The sequence below is a fragment of the Nematostella vectensis genome, chromosome 3, assembly GCF_932526225.1.
Source record: "Nematostella vectensis chromosome 3, jaNemVect1.1, whole genome shotgun sequence".
Classification (NCBI taxonomy): domain Eukaryota; kingdom Metazoa; phylum Cnidaria; class Anthozoa; order Actiniaria; family Edwardsiidae; genus Nematostella; species Nematostella vectensis.
Genome location: NC_064036.1, coordinates 13914291 through 13933488, shown reverse-complemented (window position 1 = coordinate 13933488; position 19198 = coordinate 13914291). Strand labels below are relative to the sequence as shown.

The window sequence follows — 19198 nt, the reverse complement described above, 5'->3', positions numbered from 1 at the left end:
CTCCAGATTTATAGGCCACTTTTATGCTTGTTCTTAGAAAGTACACAAAAATTCCATGACAAGTACACATTTTCACTAGATTCATACGTGAGGTCCGGTGTAAAAGGCCTGTAACCAACTAAACCTTGAGATAATAAGTCAACTAAACCTTGAGATAATAAGTCAATAAGCCACAAGACAATGATTACACTACCTTGTGTTGTTTTTTACATTTTTTTTAAAACTCTAGCACCTTTTTATACAAATTTCTAAAATTTGCCTGCAACCAACCAACAACTGTGACTGTTGAACTCATAGTGACTGAATGCAATATTCAAAACGTTTTAGCAAAAATTATGCAGTAACAAAAAATTTCCACATGAATTCATGGACATGTCAAATAAAAGTGAATATGTTCTGTTTCACAAAAAAAAAACATTACCCATGCCAATCACAGGTAGCCCAAGCTCTTAAAAAGGCTTGTTAGTAATTTTTATAGCAATTTTTTAAATTTCCTGGTTATAAAATTGACGTCTAGTAGTCTCAAATCTCGTCCAATTTCATTCATATTTTTTGAGAATGACATTTAATCATCCGTATTTGATGTGCTACTTTTTTATTTTATTTATTGGTAACTGATTTAAATTTATTTAACATGAACAGACCAGTATTTTATGAACTTTCCAATATATTCCCTCCCTATTTTTGCCTTATGTTTATTGTAATATCAATAGGGACAAATAAAGAGCTTGTGCTACCTGTGATGATAATGAATGGTAAAGATGAAATATACTAAAAAGGCTGTCATCCCTTATATACGGCATCTTGTTTAAGCCTCCACTTCAGTCATCTCTAGTATAGGAGTTAGAAAATCCAAACCCAAAATGAATTGAAAATTTAACCATGCAGCATGCAGTATTATCTTATAGTGGATGCATAGCATGCGTTCGTGTTTAATTCTAAGCAAGCTCAAAACCTAAATAAATCTAGATGCTATGGCAAGCACTTTGGAGTACTTTGCTTGTCGCCTGCGAATGATAGTAGGAATGGGACCCTTGATTCTTGTGCCGAGGGGGGCAAGGTTATCATCCACAAGAACAATGTTATTGTTATCATATCTTGGTACTGAGTGATGCTTTGGCTTGCGTGTCCCCACAACAATTGCTTTGTTAGTTTTGCCGCCCACTGCTACACGGATCACATCGCCAACTTCTGCTGTCTTTCTCTTCCTGTAAAAGCCTATCAGATACGGTTTGCGATTTCTCTTGGTTCTTTGACCAAGTGCACTGTTATCCACAACGTTGAATCTTGTCAAGAGACCAATATTTCTTGTTTGTATAGTTTGACTTGTTGGCTGCCTCAGTGATGGCTGTAGATGTTGTATCCTTGAAAGAAGATTTCCTACAATGGGGCAAAGGAATGATATATTATTATTAGTGTAATAATACAACTTACCCTATTCAAACACACAAACAGAATTTTACTCCACAAAGTGGGCATACAGCCAATCAGGTTGATTAATTTATTAATAATGATTTCCTTTTTTGCAGGGGAGGGTGATAGAGTAAAAAAAATCTGTCCCTGTGGTTTAAACACAAATACGCACTATAAAAGGGACTTGCCTTAGGCAAGCTGTCATTCATCATTTGACATCACTGTGTGCAGATCTACATAGAGAGAAGCCAGAAAGCTGCAATAGAGTTCACAATTGGACGAAAACACAGTCTAGTAAATACAGTCTAGTTATTAGCAATTTCTTAGAACAAAACGAAAAATAATGGGGGGTTAAAGAGTTTTTGAAGTGATGAATTTGGCAAATTTGTTGTTTGTCGGTGTGCACACCTGAATGACACCATTTCAAATGAGCGTGCATACTCTGTTTTTGAATTCAAACGAGTGCGCGCTGTGTTTAATTTCTCAAATACAATTTTTGTTTCTTGTTTCTGTAGAGAATTGACTCCAAACACTTTCCAAATATGCATGATAGCTCTTTAACAATCTCTTGTAATTTACAGTTCTCGTAGTTTGTGGTACGGCTTTACTTTTTGCTATGTTTTCTTCTGGCAGTTTCAGAGGCCCTCACTCAATGAAGTCCAACTTTGAATGGCGACGACTTGCGCGAGAGCTTGCCAAAAAGGGGGCGGAGCGATCCCTTTTATAGCGCGCGTTCGTGTTTGAAAGTATAAAGTCCCCCCTTGCTGGTATGGCCAGCGGTTACCTAATGTAGGGTGAAATAAACAAGAATAAAATGTGCAACCAAGGGATTAAAAATTTTAAAATTTAGGATCATCAGCACTTTTCTTACTGCAATATTGCACATCCCTACCTGTGAACGCTCTTCCCTGTGCCAAGTTCAGCGAAACAGGAAGACAACCTCTGCCACGGGCGTTATGGTGGATCTAGGAATAGCCAAACGAAATCATTTTCATTAAAAATGTCCCTTTCATATTGCAAAAACGCTATGTGCTATTATCTTTTTATTTAGATACTCACCTTCGAGTAAAGTATCTCCTGTGAGTTAAAAGTAACCCTTCCACAAAATTTTGCAACACGAGACATCCACACAGCCGCCATCTTGGAGAACCCGTTCGGACGAAAACCTGGTAACGAGTACCTCGATCTCAGGAAAGAGTCGTTCAAAATGGCCGCCGATGAACGGTTCTATTGATTTTTCACATAATTCGAGAGCGTTTTAAAAAAAAGGCACTTAATGCGAACATGAAGATTAACTATTACTATTCGATTTTAAAATCATCACCGATTTTATAACCGTTTTTCTATGAGGAAGTGTACACAAGAGGACACAATAAGACCAAAAGCGGCGTTTTAGCATTACCAAATCTCAAATTTTGAACGAGAAAGCAACGGATTTCATTTTGAGCATAATGCTGTTTTACCAAGGGCAGTCAATGTAGCGTGTCCCATAGAAGACGTGGGACTAGACTGCTGTGAACAAAAAGAAATGGACGGTTTGAACAACGAAATGGACACTAGGGTTACAAAAGATGAGTTGACTTGCGAGAGTGACTCGGAAATAAGTGGTACACCAACGGATATAAATGGTCGCTTATGCTCTCTAGACAATGCCGCCTGCATTTGCGAAGTCATACCATGTAATTTAGCATCATGCGCAGCTAACAACATCAACAGTCACACATTTGATTTCAACTTACTTCCGCATGTTGTTATGCTGGGTATTGTTTCATTCTTCGACATCAAGGACAGGGGGAGAGTTGCCTGTGTTTGCAGAAAATGGCATGAGATTTGTAACGATCCTAGCTTATGGAGGACATTAAATCTAAGTGGACGAAGGCTTGTTACTGATGACATTCTCGACCGACTCACTAGCCTGAGTGATTCGGTCCTAGAACTTGATGTTTCCGAATGTGCAAGCTTCAGTGACAATGGCTTGCAAACAGCATTGCAGAAGTGCTCTGCTTTACAAGTATTGAGAACAGTGCGGTCACCATGCATGACTGACAAGTGTCTGTCAACTGTTGGTCAGATCTGCCACAACCTGCGGATTGTTCATCTCAGCATGTGTTCGATCACTGACAAGGGGATGGAAATGGTGGGGTCTTATGCAGCAATAGCGTGCCTTGTGTTGAAAGGCCTTTTGTAATAGGCCTTGTGTTAATAGGCCCTAGTCAAGTACATCTTTGTCATTAATTTTACCCAAAATCGGAAGACGAAAAGAAATCTCGATTAACTTTTTAAAAAGAAAAATCATATATCATTTACCAAATTCAGTTAAAAATATACCCTTAACAGTTTATTAAAATTAATGCTGTGTACATTAGGGTGCAAATAGTATCTCACAAAGAAGTATGGAAATTTATAAATTTGAATCATCAAAATCTAAACATTTCCCTTTGGAAGCATCCCCATGTCTACTAAATGGCAATGTTTTAAACTTTAATGTGATGTCATTTATGTGTCATAAAACTTTAAATCTATGTTTAATAATTAAAATAATAATAACTTTTTTATTGTATCAATGCATTTAGCTTGTGATAGCTGATTGTATAGCTTTAATAGAAAAAAAAATTGACCAATTGCTTAGGAGACCAATCCTGTACCACTCAGCTCTTACTCTTCTGCATGTATAATGTTATGTATTGTCTTTTTATTTTTAGCTCTGTCAAGGCTGCCCTGAAATCCAAGAGATGAAGCTGAACCAATGTCCCTTTATAACAAGTGCTGCACTTTTTCACATTTCTAAATACTGTCCCAATATTGATCACTTATCTCTTGAGCATAACATCAAGATCCTTGATGATGGTGTCAAAGAACTTGTTTCTAGATGCCGCAGGTTAAAAAGACTGCAGTTGAACTCCTGTGGTATCAGTGGAGAGGGGGCTAAAAGCATAGCATCTTATTCTCGTCACATGACAATTTTAGATATTAGATACTGCACAACACTCAATGATGACATTGTCAAGGAGATCGTATGCGGATGCCCTAACCTGGTTATATTGAACCTTAGTCTTTGTTTTAATGTGACTGACAAGTCGGCAGGACATATTGTACAACACTGCACCAAGCTATCCAGCCTGTATCTTGTGCACTGCAGGATAAGCGATGAAGGTGGGCGATAATACAGTAATGTGCAGTAATTTGCTGATGGTATGGACTGTGCAGTTATAGTAATTTGCTGATGGTATGGACTGTGCGGTTATAGTAATTTGCTGGTGGTATGGACTGTGCAGTTATAGTAATTTGCTGGTGGTCTGAACTGTGCAGTTATAGTAATTTGCTGATGGTATGGACTGTGCAGTTATAGTAATTTGCTGATGATATGGACTGTGCAGTTATAGTAATTTGCTGATGGTATGGACTGTGCAGTTATAGTAATTTGCTGATGATATGGACTGTGCGGTTATAGTAATTTGCTGGTGGTATGGACTGTGCAGTTATAGTAATTTGCTGATGGTATGGACTGTGCAGTTATAGTAATTTGCTGATGATATGGACTGTGCGGTTATAGTAATTTGCTGGTGGTATGGACTGTGCAGTTATAGTAATTTGCTGATGGTATGGACTGTGCAGTTATAGTAATTTGCTGATGGTATGGACTGTGCAGTTATAGTAATTTGCTGATGGTATGGACTGTGCAGTTATAGTAATTTGCTGATGGTATGGACTGTGCGGTTATAGTAATTTGCTGATGGTATGGACTGTGCAGTTATAGTAATTTGCTAATGGTATGGACTGTGCGGTTATAGTAATTTGCTGATGGTATGGACTGTGCAGTTATAGTGATTTGCTGATGGTATGGACTGTGCAGTTATAGTAATTTGCTGATGGTATGGACTGTGTGGTTATAGTAATTTGCTGATGATATGGACTGTGCGGTTATAGTAATTTGCTGATGGTATGGACTGTGCGGTTATAGTAATTTGCTGATGGTATGGACTGTGCGGTTATAGTAATTTGCTGATGGTATGGACTGTGCAGTTATAGTAATTTGCTGATGGTATGGACTGTGCAGTTATAGTAATTTGCTGATGGTATGGACTGTGCAGTTATTATAGTAATTTGCTGATGGTATGGACTGTGCAGTTATAGTAATTTGCTGATGGTATGGACTGTGCAGTTATAGTGATTTGCTGATGGTATGGACTGTGCAGTTATAGTAATTTGCTGATGGTATGGACTGTGTGGTTATAGTAATTTGCTGATGATATGGACTGTGCGGTTATAGTAATTTGCTGATGGTATGGACTGTGCGGTTATAGTAATTTGCTGATGGTATGGACTGTGCGGTTATAGTAATTTGCTGATGGTATGGACTGTGCAGTTATAGTAATTTGCTGATGGTATGGACTGTGCAGTTATAGTAATTTGCTGATGGTATGGACTGTGCAGTTATTATAGTAATTTGCTGATGGTATGGACTGTGCAGTTATAGTAATTTGCTAATGGTATGGACTGTGCGGTTATAGTAATTTGCTGATGGTATGGACTGTGCAGTTATAGTAATTTGCTGGTGGTATGGACTGTGCGGTTATAGTAATTTGCTGATGGTATGGACTGTGCGGTTATAGTAATTTGCTGATGGTATGGACTGTGCGGTTATAGTAATTTGCTGATGGTATGGACTGTGCGGTTATAGTAATTTGCTGGTGGTATGGACTGTGCGGTTATAGTAATTTGCTGATGGTATGGACTGTGCAGTTATTATAGTAATTTGCTGATGGTATGGACTGTGCAGTTATAGTAATTTGCTGATGGTATGGACTGTGCGGTTATAGTAATTTGCTGATGGTATGGACTGTGCGGTTATAGTAATTTGCTGATGGTATGGACTGTGGGGTTATAGTAATTTGCTGGTGGTCTGAACTGTGCAGTTATGGGTTTTGTAACAAACAACACATAAACTAAAAACTGACATTTTCCCCATTTTTGGACATTATACATGTGTGGCTTTACAGGAGAAATAACTCAACCAAAATTGCATGTGTATGGAAAGATACATAGAGTTTTTTTTTTTTTTTTCGCTTGTGCGTTTAGGGGTAGATGGTAGAGTGGAGCTTGTTCCTAGTATAGTGTGTCAATGGAATAGTACTGTTAAAAAGTGTTCTTTACACTTCTCACATTAAAAAGTGCACAAAAACACAGAAGCCGAACCAGGGGGAAGGTTTAGGGGGTTTAACCCCTCCCTTGGGCTGCCAGAAAGCTAAATGTATCAGGTGAATGTGAGTATGTATTAAATTACATGAAAAAATATCACAAATATATCTGAACAATATTACCCTTGCAGGCCTTGTGCTCTTGTCTGTGAATGCCTTTGGCCTTGAGAGACTAGATGTCAGCTGGTGCCAAGAGATAACTGATGAGGGGGTGAAAGTCTTAGTCCATGGATGTAAAACACTCAAGCACCTCGGTGTGTAAGACTAATGATTGTTTTTTGGTTATAGGGGTCTTCAAAACAGGCACCAAAAACATGTTAAGGGTGTTGGGACAAATCTTGTTACTTAGCAATTCGGATGTTAGGTGCATGTATGATCATCCGGGAACTTCACACTTTTAGGCGGAAAAATCGAATGGCGGGAAAACAATTAACGTGTGCGCAACATTCCTAGCTTAAAAAACGAATGCTGAAATTTGCAAGAATAACGCAATCAAACAGCAAATACTGTAAAATAAAAATTGGTGGGGATGATTTTTCACCTAGGGCACCAACTTAGTGACCTGGAGTGCTGATTTAAGCAAGAAAAGAGTTGTTTCAATGCATATTTCACTGTTAAAAAGCAAGAGAATAGTCAAGATTTTGATATCGCATTTGTAACCAGGATTTATGCATAGATAATTCTACTTCCGGTTTGCGTTTCCAACTCTATAATCTTTGAGAAGAGTGGACTGATCACGATTTTTTTAGGCATCAGCTGATGACGTCATCAAAATTTAGAGATTCATAAACAATGATGCCATGCCTAAATTCATTCCATTTATAACGTCTTGAAGTTTTCCTAGCAACGGCCCTCAGAGAAATGTCCAAACACCCTTAAGCAGTGTTTTTTTTATCAACATGTCTTGACCATTGTATCTTGAAACTGGGAAAAGACACATTATTATAAGGTCACATCATTCTTATCAGCACTTTGTTGTTGTTGTGATAGGACTTGTAAGGTGTGACCAGGTGACGAATGAGACCATAACAGAGCTCAACATAAGCTATCCCCATGTGTTCCTAAGTACCTTTGTGACTGAGGTCAACCGCATGTTCAAGAATGGTGGCATCTATTCTGGTGCTCCACGAGAGGCAAACCAATGATGTGAACCCTAGCATTCCATCACACTATTGTACCATCCTTATCACACAAAGTCATGTAAACCCTAGCATTTCATCACACTATTGTACCATCCTTATTACACATAGTCATGTGAACCCTAGCATTCCATCACACTATTGTACCTTCCTTATCACACAAAGTCATGTGAACCCTAGCATTTCATCACACTATTGTACCATCCTTATCACACAAAGTTATGTGAACCCTAGCATTCCATCACACGATTGTACCATCCTTATCACACAAAGTTATGTGAACCCTAGCATTCCATCACACGATTGTACCTTCCTTATCACACAAAGTCATGTGAACCCTAGCATTCCATCACACGATTGTACAACCTTATCACACATACAGTAGTCATGTGAACCCTAGCATTTCATCACACGATTGTACCTTCCTTATCACACAAAGTCATGTGAACCCTAGCATTTCATCACACGATTGTACCATCCTTGTCACACCAAGTCATATTACAACAGTATATTCATCATCATCACGCTCAATCAATCTGCTAGATATTCATACAATATGTTAAATTTTAAAACCAAGTACTATATCTTGGTGTGTAGCTAGTGTTGGACACACCACTCATTAGGCCACAAAGAGGTGGTTGTTATTTTGATAGATAGCCAGATTTATTGTATGCATTCTCTATGCAGTTGTGCTTAGCTGTCTTACGCATACACATATCATTCATTATATTTTGTATGAAATTGGAAAAGATGTACTAATACCGGAAATTCTAGACCAATAAAGATATAATTATAATGCTGCTGTTATCCTTTTGGGAAAAAAAAGGACAGGGGATGCAGGAATAAAAGAGACCAGCTGTTTTACAAACTCAATTTTTTTACTTTTTTGTGTAATTTAGACTATGCAAGATATCCCAAACGTTATAAATGTCAATTTGAGTATAATGTAACTGATTCTTGTACAATCATGTACAAACTACAAAAAAAAATGTTTGTACTCAGTCAAAACTATTAAGCCACTGAAAGCGCTTACACACGATTATATATCATAAGTCTAGTAATTTTTCATCTGCTGTCTTCAACGCGATTGCCAGTTACATATCCCTGGCTTTTACAAAAAAAAAACATTTTTTATTTTTAGTAACTTCCCTGTTGTGCAGCTAAAGCTGGACGCACACCTCTTCTCTTTTTTCCATTAAAATGCGGCCTTCTTTTATATCGTTAGGTTTTACACGTTATCAATATATCTATAACCCTCACACAGCTAGGCGCCTGTTGTTTCACTTCCTTGCCCTCGCATCCGAATCAGCTTAGTACAGTCACCCAGCTGTCTATAATGCAGTGTCCAGTTTACTCTCGTACGAAATCCCAAGGACGTTATCTATTCCAATCTCCTTTCCCTTAAGCATGTCGGGAATTTTGTCTGGAGAAGGCGCTTTGCGGATCTCATCCTTCCTTCCTTTGCCGTCGAAACAGTGGAAAAAATCGTATTTCATTGGGACGATACCACGATTGAACAGTATCTGTACATACAAGAATTTTAATCAATAAACATACATGCCTCAAGATATAAGATGCACAATGATGGACATGGTCTAATTCTGTATCCATGCTGCCTCCTTCAAATTATAAAGTCATGTGCTCACATGAACAAGCCGATATACCACCATAATGCATACATGCCTCAAGATATAAGCTGCCCAGTGATGGGCAGAGTATGATTCTGTATACATGCTGCCTCCTTCAAATGATATGGACAGGCCCGTACCCAGGAGTCTTCTTGGGGGATGCAAAATCCGAAAAAGTGGACCTAATTTTTCCGGGGGTGGGGGGTGGGGCAGTGAGTTCTCTGATAAAAATCTGAACAATCCACGAAAGAGCAAAAAGGGATTTTTTTGTATGGCTTTGCACTATCTCTATCTCCACGGGACGTTTATTGTCGGATTTGGCTACATACCAGAGTGAACTAGCTTATGCTTTATAATTTTGTCCACAAATAACACGTCTATTGAGAACCGAAAGTGGTCCTTCGGCCGTTGGGGGGGGGGGGGGGGGGGGAGGAGGGGGGCTGTATAGGTATGTGCTCACCTGAAGAAGCTGAGATACCACGATGATGGCGAAGAGTCCGGACGCCATGGAAAGTGTGCGGTAGGGGAACAGTTGCCCGTCAGTCTCGTTGTACCACGGGAAGATTATGGTTGGCTGGATCCCGACGTTCGGCTCTCCGCCCAAGATACGCAGGGATAAGCCAACGATGTAGCCTGAGACGGCGCCATACGTGTTGACGATCTTATCCATGTAGATGACGCACAGGAGCTGAGGGAACAAAATGACGTAGACGATGTCGCTACACAAGACGAACAGCACGTAGATGGACTTGACGGTGAGGGCCATGGTGGTGGCGATAGCACCAACACCGATGATGGCGATACGGAGCACCCAGTACATCTCACGCGACGACGCCTTTAACAACAGAACAACAAAGATATGCCATCAACAGTCAGCAGTATCATCATCCGCAGTAACAACACATAGTTAACTGTCATCCACAGTAACAACACATAGTTAACTGTCATCCACAGTAATAAAAGGTAGTTAACTGTCATTAACAGTAACAACACATAGTTAACTGTCATCCACAGTAATAAAAGGTAGTTAACTGTCATTAACAGTAACAACACATAGTTAACTGTCATCCACAGTAACAACACACAGTTTACTGTCATTCACAGTAGCAACACATAGTTAACTGTCATCCACAGTAACAACACATAGTTAACTGTCATCCACAGTAATAAAACGTAGTTAACTGTCATTAACAGTAACAACACATAGTTAACTGTCATCCACAGTAACAACACATAGTTAACTGTCATCCACAGTAACAACACATAGTTAACTGTCATCCACAGTAACAACACATAGTTAACTGTGTGTTGGATTTAAACAAAAATTCGTCCAAAAAATATCCAAGGCCCGTCGACTCATACTTGATCACTGAAGGCGCAGCTTAAAAAACGAAAAAAGGAGAAGTCTACTTGTTTCATTTATACATGACTCACCTGAGGCCTGAAGACGAGCTTGTAAACGTTGTGGGAAAACATAGTGCTGGCGGACAGGACGCTGGAGTCGGACGATGACATGACAGCTGCCGAGACCGCACCCAGTCCGATAAACGACACGGCGGTAGGGGTGAGGTACTGAAGCGCCATGGGCAGGATCAGCGACTGATCGAACTCAACTGTCACGTTGGTGGCATTTACTGGACCCGTGTAGAAGGACGTCTTGCTCCAGTCTAGAGAAGAAGAAAGGGTGATTTTGCTTTAAATAATCTAAGTGCTTAGAGGCTAGATAATTTTTCTCTGATCAGGTATTAAAGCTGGAAGTCGCCTTCGCACTAAAGTAGGTTGTTCGTTTACAGCCTACATCTATACCGGTTACCTCCAAACAAGACAAATTGAAAGCAGACGATATATTCCTGACCTGTCACCTTGCCAGCGGCGCCGATAATGATCGATGGTATTGTGAATATCACGCAGCCAATAGCAGCAGTGAAAGACAACCCCTGTGCGACCTTGGGGGTTCTGCATGCCAGGACTCTCTGGAAGTACACCTGCCACGGAATCCCGCCGAAGATCTGTGCAGAGAATTTGCGAAAGCGGCTCTGAAAAATGTCTTTAGAAATTCCTCCATGCCACCCGTGATAGATGTATCAGTGTATCATGTATCATTAATATTTCTAAAACATGTCCACAGCCAGCATTCAGAGTGGGCTGAATGGTGGATCGTAGAAGGCTCGGGAGCCGCGAAGCCAATCAATCAAGGGTATTCGAACCTAATACCTTTTTTGCAAAAAAACGAAAATCGTCCTATCCTGTAAATGGTAAGGTTTAGTAAGTCGACTTAGCAGCATTTTGAGGACACCGGGCGTTTTGCGGTGGGGACGTCGTGCAATAAGGCAAAAACGATACATTGCAAGAGGGGAAGTAAAGAGAAGGAGAAGATTCCTGTACTTTCTCTTTTTGTGCTCTCCCTTTATCGTTTTTGGTGCACCCATTTTCTCTTCGCTATCGTGTCTACGCCCGGAGTCCCCTAGGACGATGTCGTTGCTAATTATACCAGATGCATGCCGTAGTCGAGCCAGAGTCCGGCTTTCGCAGGATCCCACTCCCCTATCCACTCCTTATGATCCGAGATATCACCCACGGCCGGGTTAGTCATGATGAATGGGATGCTCAGCCACTATAAAAAGAAACGACATTTGGCATTTTTTTCAGAGTATTCTATGAGAACTAAAGCTGTCTTACCAGACCGATGAAGATGCAAATGAGCTGCAAGATATCCGTATACGCCACGGAATACAGCCCGCCCACCAATGTGTAGGCGACTGCAATAGCAGCCGACGTGATGACCGACGTGAACCTGTCTAGGCCGACCACTACGCTGACGGTCGACCCGAGCGCGGCGAGGATCGACGCGGACCAGAACACTTCCCCTATCAAGGCGGGGATGAAACAAACTCCACCAAAACGAGGGCCGTACTTCCGCGTAAAGGGATCCAACATGGTCAAATACTCGCGCATACGCATGATCTTCGCGAAAAACAGCCCACCTGGAATAGATCCGTGAAAATGTATTTACCCTAGATATTTAACGACAGCTGAGAAAAATAATCAAAATGCTACTACCAATACAGGACATTTGCGCGCAGCTTAGACAGAGGAAGTGGCGAGGCGACTTACCATTACAAGGTTAGTGGTGTACCCTCATGGCCACTTACAAGAAGTCAAAAGCCAATGGTGTACCCCCATGATGACGTATCATTACAAGGATAGTGGTGTACCCCCATGGCGACTTACCAAGTACAAGGATAGTGGTGTACCCCCATAGCGACTTACCAAGTACAAGGCTAGTGGTGTACCCCCATGGTGACTTACCAAGTACAAGGCTAGTGGTGTACCCCCATAGCGACTTACCAAGTACAAGGCTAGTGGTGTACCCCCATGGTGACTTACCAAGTACAAGGCTAGTGGTGTACCCCCATAGCGACTTACCAAGTACAAGGCTAGTGGTGTACCCCCATGGACACTTACCATTACAAGGCTAGTGGTGTACCCCCATGGTCACTTACCATTACAAGGCTAGTGGTGTACCCCCATGGTGACTTACCATTACAAGGCTAGTGGTGTACCCCCATGGTGACTTACCAAGTACAAGGCTAGTGGTGTACCCCCATGGACACTTACCATTACAAGGCTAGTGGTGTACCCCCATGGTGACTTACCATTACAAGGATAGTGGTGTTCCCCCATAGCGACTTACCAAGTACAAGGATAGTGGTGTACCCCCATGGTGACTTACCAAGTACAAGGCTAGTGGTGTACCCCCATGGCGACTTACCAAGTACAAGGCTAGTGGTGTACCCCCATGGCGACTTATCAAGTACAAGGCTAGTGGTGTACCCCCATGATGACTTATCATTACAAGGCTAGTGGTGTACCCCCATAGCGACTTACCAAGTACAAGGCTAGTGGTGTACCCCCATGATGACTTACCATTACAAGGATAGTGGTGTACCCCCATGATGACTTACCATTACAAGGATAGTGGTGTACCCCCATGGCGACTTACCAAGTACAAGGATAGTGGTGTACCCCCATGGCGACTTACCAAGTACAAGGCTAGTTGTGTACCCCCATGATAACTTATCATTACAAGGATAGTGGTGTACCCCCATGGACACTTACCATTACAAGGCTAGTGGTGTACCCCCATGGCGACTTACCAAGTACAAGGCTAGTGGTGTATTCCCATAGCGACTTACCAAGTACAAGGCTAGTGGTGTACCCCCATAGCGACTTGCCAAGTACAAGGCTAGTGGTGTACCCCCATAGCGACTTGCCAAGTACAAGGCTAGTTGTGTACCCCCATGATAACTTATCATTACAAGGATAGTGGTGTACCCCCATGGACACTTACCATTACAAGGCTAGTGGTGTACCCCCATGGCGACTTACCAAGTACAAGGCTAGTGGTGTACCCCCATGGCGACTTACCAAGTACAAGGCTAGTGGTGTACCCCCATGATGACTTACCAAGTACAAGGCTAGTGGTGTACCCCCATAGCGACTTGCCAAGTACAAGGCTAGTGGTGTACCCCCATAGCGACTTACCAAGTACAAGGCTAGTGGTGTACCCCCATAGCGACTTACCAAGTACAAGGCTAGTGGTGTACCCCCATAGCGACTTACCAAGTACAAGGCTAGTGGTGTACCCCCATAGCGACTTACCAAGTACAAGGCTAGTGGTGTACCCCCATAGCGACTTACCAAGTACAAGGCTAGTGGTGTACCCCCATAGCGACTTACCAAGTACAAGGCTAGTGGTGTACCCCCATAGCGACTTACCAAGTACAAGGCTAGTGGTGTACCCCCATAGCGATTTACCAAGTACAAGGCTAGTGGTGTACCCCCATGGTGACTTACCAAGTACAAGGCTAGTGGTGTACCCCCGTGGCGACTTACCAAGTACAAGGCTAGTGGTGTACCCCCATGGACACTTACCAAGTACAAGGCTAGTGGTGTACCCCCATGGTGCTTGCGCCCACACGAGACCTTTTCCTTCAGCGTAAACCGCCTCGGCCGTGCCATTGATGTAGCCACCACCCACCCAAGTGGCTAATGAAGAAAAGATAAACAGATACCAAACGAACATTTATAGAATCACCACCCAGGAGTCAGGTCAGATTTGAAAAATAAATACTCTGCCTCTTTGAATTAGGAAATGTGATTCGTTCGTTATTGGGCATTCATAATTGACAATTACTTTGTCTCAAGAACCACAATTTATATAATCTTTCAAAAGTAAGGAATCACTGGTAGTGCAAAAGGTTTAGGAGGACATCGCAGGGAAGTCAGGAGATATCGGGGAAAGGGGTTTTTGTAGGGTATGAGGGGAGTCAGGAGGTGTCAGGGAAAAGGGATATCGGAGAGTAAGATGAAGTGTCAAGAAGTGTCGGGAAAAAGGGCATGAGATGGTGATAAGGCATGTGAGGGCATGAGATGGTGAGAAGGGTTTCGTGTGGATAGGAAGACGTCCCTTACCTGTCATGGTGAAAGATCCTACATAGATACCAAGACTTCTTCCAGCAAGCATGGACTCCTCCTCATTTGACTTTCTCTTCTTTGCCGCCCACAGACCAACCGCTAGAATGGCCAGGTAGAAAACTAAGATGCCCAATAGGCCAGGTATATTTACCTCACCCATTATTACCTGAATAAACATATAATACAATAAAACAATTCAACAACTTTATTTAGGCACACTGGAATACACAACTAGCAACAATAAAAATTGCCTTTAGCTGGTTTCCAGAAGGGATGTGGCACAATTGTTGAAGACATGATGATCTATATCCAATATGTAATATGTAAAATTAGTTTAAAATATATTGATTAAAAATGTCAGCATGTCTTCGTAAAGGAATGCGAGGCAATTTGACGTTTAAACTGAGACACTGTGCTTTCTTTGCCTCTTGAGGTAGACTGTTCCAGAGCATTGCACCACTGTATTTGAAGCTACGCTTAAGATAGTTTGTATTAGGCCAGGCAAGTGCTTGGTCAGTTTCAGATTGCTCAGGCCATATCCCGTTTCTTTATCGTTTAGTCTGGTAAAACTATTCGATAACTTAGGTGCAGAGGGTTCATTTAAGACCTTGAACATAAGAGTGCTTTTAATTTTTGCATGCCTAATGTCAAAGGCATCCCACTTGTATAAGATATCTTTAGAGCGGATATTATTTTGCACCCGTTATGACCCGTGCGGCAAGATTTTGGAGTTTCTGCAGGTTATTCTTCAGAGTTATACCGCAAGTGTCCCACAAGGGGGAGCAGTAAAGAAAATGAGGCTGAACTAGAAATGAATAAAGTGCTGCTCGAGAACATAAAGGGCCGAATGCGTCTTATGGCACCAATGCCAGAGCAGATTTTTTGCCCGTTGTCTCAATATGGGTTTTGAAACTGAAATCATTTACATAGTTTAAAAAAAGTAATGGACCGAATATGGAGCTCTGAGGAATTCCACAAATGATTCTTGTCGTGTTGACAAAACTCCAATACAAAATAACAATATATGTAAAAATAGCAACCAAAAAGGATGGCAACCGCGTAAGTGATGTGTCCCCTACGTTTAATTGAGAAGCATTTGTCACAAAACCGACTCTTTGCTTATCAAAAGATCAATTAAAACAGTGTTTTGGGTCCTAATGTTCTCTTTCGACCCTTCATGAACAGAAAATCGGTAGAAAAGTTATCGGTAGACAAGTTTTACAATGGTGGTTTCATTACATTTGTAGACAACATCTTATTACATTTTTCGGCATTTTATTGCATTTGTCTATATTAATGGCCGCAACAGTGGATGGCGCCCTGGGGGCATGTGCCCCCCCCCCCACCAAAAAAAAAATCTTCAAAAACAAGAAAAAAAAGCATTTATATAGCGCTTATATCAACCATGTTCTAAACGCTTCACATTTAAAATCCTAATGTATTAATAATGACCTATCTTGAAATGGAACTGAGGAACACAAGCTTCTAGTAAGCTCACATACGTTCAACAAGTCAAATTCAGGGCCGAGGGACAGAAAGATAATGTCAATTTCTCGACCGGGAATCGAACCCGTTTCGGCAGAGGTGAGAGGCCCCATACGCTGACGCGCTAGCTCCCTGGGCCACCTGTGGTGAGAGGCCCCATACGCTGACGCGCTAACAAAATGGGCCACCCGTGGTTCCGCCACGCCCAGTAGGGGCGTGGCTGTGCCCCCAATATATATTTTAATATTTCTGTATCGTCCCCCCCTTTTTTTTCGCAGTGGCTATATGCCCGACAGTCGGAAAAGGTCCTTAATGGACTAAATGCCCGACAATTTTCAATTTATTTAAATAACCCAGTAAATTGTCGACCTTCTGAGTTCAAATTATTCTATATTTGTGAAGAATGGGCAAGCTAATCCTGCTACAGCGCTGATTTAATAAGATTGATTGATCAATAGTTATTCAATACCCTACACTTGATAACCACTTATTCCACGACAGAAGCAAAGCATAAAAGCGCAAGCATTTCTCCAAACATACATTCTGTTTTCTAAAAGGATCAGACGAAACAAGAACTCAGATGATTTGAAATCGGAATTTCATGCAGGTTATAGGCCTCGAACTTTAGATGTGTTTATATTAAATTTAACGCAAACAAATGAGCCCACTTTCTGGGAGTGACTTGATGTGAGGCGAGTGGTGATGTGACGTGAGAAAAGCTCATCATCATATCTCACAGACCCCTTGCTTGCCACTATAAAGTACCTCGACCTCCTTCAAGCAAATGGTTCTAGAATTCTAGGTAGAGTAGGCGATTCTTATTCATTGTTTCCCCTTCTTGACCCTGTCAGGCTTAGAAAAAGCGCACAGAAAACACTAAGTGCAGCAAGTTGCGAAGTTTAGTCTGGAATACCCGTTTTTCTTATTTTCTCACTGATCTAACGTCATGCTGGCTTAGAGTTCTTTGTTCTTGGTTAATTATCTAATGCGAAAAATGAACCAGGAACAGGTGAAGAATCAGACAATTTATATAGTTGCAATTTCATATTAAAGTCCCCAAAGAAAGGGAAGAGTCCTGCTGTAACCCGAAAACAAAAATGTTGGTTTCGATGTATGTGAATAAAAGAATACTTTTAAGAGATCCGCTATTTGCATTACATGTGGAACATGTAGGACGTACTACGCCCTACGACTACACATGATTATACACAAGTGCTCTCGGAACTACAGAGTGAATATGTGACATTTCAAATAACTACAAGAGTCTTTTGACAACACTTAAAGATGACCAAATTTTGGAGTTGTTCTGTGATAAAGGTTACCTGGTTATTTATGATCCGAGATGATCTTCTTTACTAGCGACACACCCGGGTATTGTGTGTTTATGCAAACACACAAAGCACGGTCTCTCGCTACAGTGGCCTAAAGCTATTGTGTCTATAGAGTTGGGGTCGTGCAATTCGTAACAGGAGACTCTCAAGAGGGACGTATACTGTTGCAATGCTCGGTTTGGCAGCGGAGATGGCCTCAAATTTTAGTGTAAGCGGCAAAAAGGGCGTTAAGGCACTTCAGATATTATGCTTGGAGAACACAACAGCTATAACATCAGGACCTATTTGATATTTTCAACAGTAGTGCTAGTATTCATAACAATATTATTATATTTTTCTATTGAGCACTTTGACCTTTGCTTGAGACAATGTTAGACAAGATGTGAATAAAATTTCACCCCCCCCCCCAAAAAAAAAAAAAACAAAACAAGGACCATAAATTTAACACCCCAGAGAATACCCTGTAACACCCGTATTTGTGACAATCGAAACTAAAAATCAATTAGGCTCTACGATAAAAGAACAAAACGCATACTCCTTAAATAACCCTATAATGTATGCACATTTTCTCGAGAAAGATCGCGGGGAAGTGGAGGCCATAATAGAGTGACAGGGTGATCTACATTTTAGGGTATAAAATTCTACTAACTGCTATCCCTTAGAGGTTTATTAGAGATTAGAGATTGCTTCGCGCACAGCTAATTTGCTATCTTTTATGGCTAAGAGTTTCTGTTGACCACACCCCAAGTGCTTTCCTCTAGGGTTAAAATTAATTTTGCCGACGATTACCCCCATCTGTTTTATGGGACCCCCTTTTCCGGGCGAGAAAGCCATGCAGTTCTGAGATGGTAAAATCTTCAATTCTGTCGATTGCTCATGTCCTCTAACATGTTCACATTTTGAATCATGCCATCATCAAACCATCATGCAAGAAAAAGTCCTGTGATGGTTCAAAATCTCCCCCCCCCGGTGTTGACCACACCCCAAGTGCTATCCTCTAGGGTTAAAATTTATTTTGCCGACAATTACCCCCATCTGTTGTATGGAACCCCCTTTTCCGGGCGAGAAAGCCATGCAGTTCTGAGATGGTAAAATCTTCAATTCTGTCGATTGCTCATGTCCTCTAACATGTTTACATTTTGAATCATGCCATCATCAATCCATCATGCAAGAAAGTCCTGTGATGGCTCAAAATACTCCCCCCCCCCCCCCCCCCGGTGTTTTATTCTTTTTAACTAAACATACTAAACATTTTCAAAAACCAAAATCCCGTTTTCCGGCCATAGGCATTTCCATAATCAGACCCAGCCGGGGACTGTCCCTAGTAAACTTGTCAGTCATAGGTAAGAACGCTTTTCTATCCTGTTATTTTATCCGCTTAGGATCGAGTTATTCACTTACCTGGCGGCGGTTACAAGGCGCTTCGTTTCAGTAACGCGAAGGGAATACAACTACCTTTATGTAGGAATACGTTATCCTAAAGCCCTTGCTCAAATCCCGACATCGCAAGGCCCGACGGGAATTGA

At 41.4% G+C, this 19198-nt stretch overlaps 3 protein-coding genes across 5 annotated transcripts; 1 reads left to right on the top strand and 2 right to left on the bottom strand.

The window, feature by feature from the left end:
* Positions 1-197: 197 nt before the first annotated feature.
* Positions 198-2640, bottom strand: LOC5518744 (39S ribosomal protein L14, mitochondrial). The gene is made up of 3 exons (XM_032363371.2): positions 2473-2640; positions 2306-2378; positions 198-1380 (listed from the first exon to the last, which is right to left on the bottom strand). Exons 1-3 carry the CDS (start codon positions 2551-2553, stop codon positions 956-958), a joined length of 579 nt encoding a protein of 192 aa, XP_032219262.2. The 5' UTR covers positions 2554-2640; the 3' UTR covers positions 198-955.
* A 135-nt stretch (positions 2641-2775) lies between these two features.
* Positions 2776-8546, top strand: LOC5518696 (F-box/LRR-repeat protein 17). The gene is made up of 4 exons (XM_001638642.3): positions 2776-3550; positions 4116-4566; positions 6743-6865; positions 7602-8546. Exons 1-4 carry the CDS (start codon positions 2942-2944, stop codon positions 7754-7756), a joined length of 1338 nt encoding a protein of 445 aa, XP_001638692.3. The 5' UTR covers positions 2776-2941; the 3' UTR covers positions 7757-8546.
* Positions 8547-8609: 63 nt separating this feature from the next.
* Positions 8610-17818, bottom strand: LOC5518695 (high-affinity choline transporter 1). Of its 3 annotated transcripts, XM_001638571.3 has the most exons (9): positions 17664-17818; positions 14854-15022; positions 14314-14427; positions 12058-12362; positions 11870-11992; positions 11234-11387; positions 10813-11045; positions 9839-10213; positions 8610-9273 (listed from the first exon to the last, which is right to left on the bottom strand). In XM_001638571.3, exons 2-9 carry the CDS (start codon positions 15014-15016, stop codon positions 9082-9084), a joined length of 1659 nt encoding a protein of 552 aa, XP_001638621.3. In that variant the 5' UTR covers positions 15017-15022; positions 17664-17818; the 3' UTR covers positions 8610-9081. The 3 variants fall into 3 exon arrangements, with proteins under 3 accessions (XP_001638621.3, XP_032219260.2, XP_048580883.1); XM_032363369.2 differs by lacking the exons at positions 14314-14427; positions 14854-15022; positions 17664-17818 and adding an exon at positions 12727-12731; XM_048724926.1 differs by lacking the exons at positions 14314-14427; positions 14854-15022; positions 17664-17818 and adding an exon at positions 12649-12680.
* Between the last annotated feature and the right edge of the window lie 1380 nt (positions 17819-19198).